At 47.0% G+C, this 5,000-nt stretch overlaps 1 protein-coding gene across 1 annotated transcript in view; it reads right to left on the bottom strand.

Annotated features, from left to right (window-relative positions):
- LOC115828362 (receptor-type tyrosine-protein phosphatase S-like) overlaps positions 1-5,000 on the bottom strand; it is a 17,880-nt gene that overhangs the window by 10,349 nt on the left and 2,531 nt on the right. The window contains exons 4-11 of the mRNA XM_030792317.1: positions 4,768-4,956; positions 3,727-3,869; positions 3,445-3,589; positions 2,317-2,622; positions 1,650-1,843; positions 1,229-1,252; positions 908-1,025; positions 1-400 (exon numbers count right to left, since the gene is read on the bottom strand). The exon at positions 1-400 is cut by the window's left edge and continues 197 nt beyond it. Coding sequence (XP_030648177.1) covers positions 1-400; positions 908-1,025; positions 1,229-1,252; positions 1,650-1,843; positions 2,317-2,622; positions 3,445-3,589; positions 3,727-3,869; positions 4,768-4,956 — 1,519 coding nt within the window. The remainder of the gene's footprint in view (positions 401-907; positions 1,026-1,228; positions 1,253-1,649; positions 1,844-2,316; positions 2,623-3,444; positions 3,590-3,726; positions 3,870-4,767; positions 4,957-5,000) is intronic.

Raw genomic sequence — 5,000 nt, 5'->3', positions numbered from 1 at the left:
GCGATTATACGGCCGTTCCTCTCCTCCTCCGGCACGCCGTCCCAGACGAGCCGCACCGAGCTCGAGTTCCCGGAGACCGCGGTCAGGTTTGGGGGGAAGCCAGTTGGAGGGGCCTCCGGGGTGTGCAGCTGCGCCTCTGCGTATTCTCCGTAACCGCCCGCGGTGCGAGCGGCCAAACGGAAAACGTAAGCCTCTCCTCCCCTCAGGCCTGAGACGGTGTGGTTAGACTGAGATGGCTGCAGCTGCAGCTCAGTGAGAGGAGCAGTTGGGAGGAGGTCAGAACGCCCGTAAGCCAGCCGGTAGCCGAGGAGAGGAGAAAGGGCAGAGGGAGGGGGCTGCCAAGTTAACAGGGCGGCGCCGACAGTGGGAGAGCTGACAGTCAATCTGGGCACCCCAGGCACTGCAGAAATGTCAGAACACACACAAAATCCAAAATACCAATTCAGCAATGCGAAAGGGGAGTGTTACTGTAACACTGAGATAATGGATTACAAATACATTACTGTAACAAAGAACAAATGTAACATGCTATTACTGTAACACTGACATAATGAGTCAGACTACACTACTGTAACATTGAGGTAATGTAACATAGAATTATTGAACACTGCAGTTGCTATGGAACTGAGAGACAGTGGAAAAAGCACTACCATAGTACCAGTACTGGGGTGATGAATTCCATATTACCACTATAATATCAAATAACAACAACTATGTAGTAATGCCATAGGTATTTATGGAATCTAGGCTCAGTGACATAAAAAATAACTGTAATTTTGCAAATTAACTATGTAACTGAGATGATGTCCTTGTAACATAAAAATGTAGCAATAAAATGTGTACATTGTAACATTACACTGTGTGTGTGTGTGTGTGTGTGTGTGTGTGTGCACGTGTATACACATACAGGCTGGTGTAGTTCTGACAACTGTAGGTTTGCTTCGAGCTCCATCACCCTTTGAGGTGAATGCAGCCACGAACACCGAATACTCAGTTCCCGGCCACAAATCAGAGATCAAAAGCTCCTAAAACACACAAATTGAGTCAAAGTTAAAAAGAATTAGGGGACAAACTGACTGACTTCAAGTGAGTTCAGAATTTGAGGATGAGTAAATCTGTCTTGAGTGTGCGGGACATTCTAGACGGAGTAGGTCTGTTTTGTGTCTGTTGGAGTTTCAGTGCGTATTTTAGAGAGTATGTATGACTGTATTCAAATGTATTCACTCACATAGACAGCTGAATCATTCTGCCCCTTAAGACATGAAGGGATCAGGGAACAGAGAGAGAGAGAGAGAGAGAGAGAGAGAGAGAGAGAGAGAGAGGTAAGCTGCAGTAAGTGTCAAAACTGCCAAAGAATGGCCACTAGCGACAGACACATGCGGAATTTCATAATATTATTCTAAACGAGAGCCACAAAACAGAGAGGACGGATAAAGTACTCTGCGGGGCCTTTAGTGCCGGCAGCTTCCATTTAAGAAAACGTCCTGGTTTTAATGGAAGCTCTAAAACTAGCGAGCTTGTTATAAAACGATGAAAGACAGGACTGTGCAACTGCACTGAGGGAAATGACACAATCTTCACTCCACAAATATTCAGCAGTAATGAACACACCAGACTGTGCGACCAGCTTAATGGGAGGGTCATCTCACCTGTGAGTCCCTTAAAAGTAGCTCTTTGATGTTGGGGGACCCCATACGCTGCCCTGAAAATCGTCTGATGTACGTCACCTGGTAACCCCGGATCTTTCCGTGCCGTCGCTCAGCAACAGGAGGCTGCCACGTCACACTAATGGTGGAGGAGTTCATCGCCACCACCTCAACGCTGAGAGGAGGGGCACTCAGAACTGTTGAATGCGTTATGGGAGAGGGGAAATAATGTCTTTTGTTCAGAAAAAATTTTTTTTTTTTTTGTCAGCATCGACGCCAAACCAGAAGGAAAAAGGACGAAGAAAGTCTACTGACTGTCCACTGAAATTTTTTTTCCAAAAGAATTTACTTTCATGTCTCGAAAAATTTAAAGCTGTTAGTCACGGTCAACTGAAAGTCATCCGACTCAGTGGGAGGTGGTGGGTGGTGGTGTCATTCCGTGGTAAATATGGCACAGTTCCGAGGGGAGAAAAAGAGGTGCGGCAGGAGGTCCAGAAACAGGGAGCACAGGACTGAAGACGTCCAGGGAGGGGATGACATTGCCTTTAAGGAGGTATAGGTGGTTGCTTTAAAGGAGGGAAAGGAGTTTGTCTCAATGGAGGTAAAGGAGGTAGGATTGAGCCTGAGGGCTGGGAGTATGAGCGTGGGGAGCATTGCCATGACAACGTACCGTCTTCTTCCGTGTGGACCAGCACAGGCAGACTTTGTGCTTCAAGGCCAGCCTTTGTGTGGGCAGCCACCATCAGGGAATAAAGAGTCCACTTCCTCAGGCCTTCCATCCGGTATCGGAAACAGTCTGGTGGGATTCGATCAATGTGCTCGGTCTTGGCGCCATCCAGCTCCACAGCAGTGTACCGGATGGAGTATCCAGTTAAGATGTCATTCTTTGCCCCCGGAGGCGGGGCAGCCCAACTTACTAACAGGCTGGTGGAGGAGGGGCTTGTGCATGTCACCTCCTGTGGAGGGGCTATGGGTACTGATTGGATAGTTGAAAAGGGAGGGGGGGGGGGGGTATTTTTTGTGCGATTTGATTGGTCATTAGTTTGATGAGAGGTAAGTGTGAGAGTGAGTGGGTGGTGAGAGAGCGAGGAAAACAAGAAAATAAACAAAATGAAAACAAAACACAGCAGTATCGAGGAAAAACTCAACGAGCTGCACAATGTTCTAATCAACGTCAGTGAAATTAGACAAACAGCTCACTGGAACAGGCTCGTAAAAGACCACGTATATCACATGACTAACATACAGGAGCTGAGGAGATGGGACATAAACAGACACACAGTGAACATTTAACTCACCTCTGTTTCTCTCTCTCTCTCTCTCTGTCTCTGCCTGACTTTTTCTGTGCTCAAATTCTCACTTACTGTCCTCATGGAGCTATTCATTAACCAAGAGAAATTAAAGACTGCGCGGGCTGATATACTGTATTTAGCTAAGACCATAGCGGACTGTAGGAAGCGTGGTATTACAGGATCAAAGGGAGATGCTCTGCTTGTAAAATTCACTGGAGCACTTCTGGGCACACACACCACCACCACTGTATGAAGCTGCAGTTAGAACTTACCCTTATAAGCAGAGATCACAGAGCTCTAGAATAGCACACCCACCCAATCAAATTATATCCCTTTTTTTTTCCTTTAATGCAGTGCTTAATGCAGTTCTGAGGCAATTCAACAGGGGATCAGTGACAGTGAGAACGCATTTCAAGTGAGAATACAGTTCCTACACGTCCCAGGGTATTGTCTGAGTAAACAGTCATACATATGTAAGCGTGAGTGTTGGCCTTTAGAGAACATACGTGTTTCAGGAGTCTGAATGGTGGTTTCGCTGGTAAAAGCGCCCAGGCCGTGTTTACTGCGGGCGGCCAGCTGGATGATGTATGTGGAAGAGGGTTTCAGATTCTTCAGGAGATAACTGGTATTGGGCTCAAATGTGATCTTCTGCTAGAGTGAGACAGAGAGACTGAATTAAACACTGATGCTGCATGTGTGTGTGTGTGTGTGTGTGCGAGTGCACGTGTGTGTGTGTGTGTGTGTGTGTGTGTGTGTGTGTGCGCGCACGCGTGTGTGCGTGTGTGTACCTCCTCTGGGTTATCTGCGAGTCTGTATATGAGCTCATATCCTGTGATACTGTCAGATCCGCTTTGAGCCGGCGGAACCCAGGAGAGCAAAACGCTCGTCTCTGACTTCACCTCCACTTTCAGTTCAGTGGGCTGAGACGGAACTGAGAGAGAGAAAGAGAGAGAGAGAGAGGGCAGGAGGGAGAGAAAAAGAACAGTATACACACTTCACCAACACTGAAACAATTCACGACAGCAAATCACTAATTTACAAGTGATCTTTCTGCGTGTGAGCATTTCAGCGCATAAAAACTCTCCTTCGGGCTGAGCAGTCAATATTGTAGTAGTTCTGACCGGCAATGTTGGCCGGTGCCATTAATTCATTGCAAAAAGGTTCTTTTTAATGAGGTCCTTTCATTAATACTCAAGCGGCGTTTAACAGCGCTTCTCAAAACATCTGTGCTACATCCAAACACATAAATCTCTATTACGCGTGCTGTAACGAATTGCAGACGTTTGTGCTGAGTCCACGTTAAGTCCCCTGACCTGTGGCATGGGTTCCGACAGTCTGCTGAATCACAGGCTTTCCTCAGAGAGTACTGCTGGCGTCTGATTCATGAGCTAAGCCTGAATGGTCTGTTTTTCATTCAAAATAGTAATCTTTTGTGTGTGTGTGGGGGGGGGGGGGGGGGTTGTTGTTGTTGTTGTTGTCTGTTTTTGCTGGCTGTTAACTATAATAGAGGTGAATGAGCTGTCTTTCATTGAGGAAGAACGCATGTAGAAAAGCAGGGCACATGCTGTGATTTCTTTTTTCTCTCACAGGCGAGACTTTGCTGTAGAATATGCGCGACCACAAAATGAAACCGTCAGTAACATGAGTCAGCAGAAAAATGTGAGTGGGATGTACAGCCTCTGATAATCACAATTAATAATTGCGTTTACAATACTTATACACCCACAGATAAACACACACATACAGACACGCATAGACACGCACACTCACACACACACACTCGTTCACAAGTTCGTAGGAGAAACCGGCGTGTAGCTGTTATAGTGAATTACCTGAGCGTAGCTGCTTGATGCGGCCCTGGGTACTGGTGTCGATGGGCAGGAAGTCTTTAAACCAGCTGATCTCCGGGTCAGGGTTGCCGCTGGCAGCACACAGCATGGTGGCCGTGCGAGATCCCTCCACAACCTTCAGCTGAGGACCCATGTCTATAGAGGGAAAGCCTCCCGGCAACTGGTCCTCTACAACGACATATGGATAACACGTTAGACTGTTACATTTATGT

This window comes from Chanos chanos, chromosome 15 (assembly GCF_902362185.1).
Source record: "Chanos chanos chromosome 15, fChaCha1.1, whole genome shotgun sequence".
Taxonomy (NCBI): Eukaryota; Metazoa; Chordata; class Actinopteri; order Gonorynchiformes; family Chanidae; genus Chanos; species Chanos chanos.
This window is presented reverse-complemented; position numbering and strand designations above follow the sequence as displayed.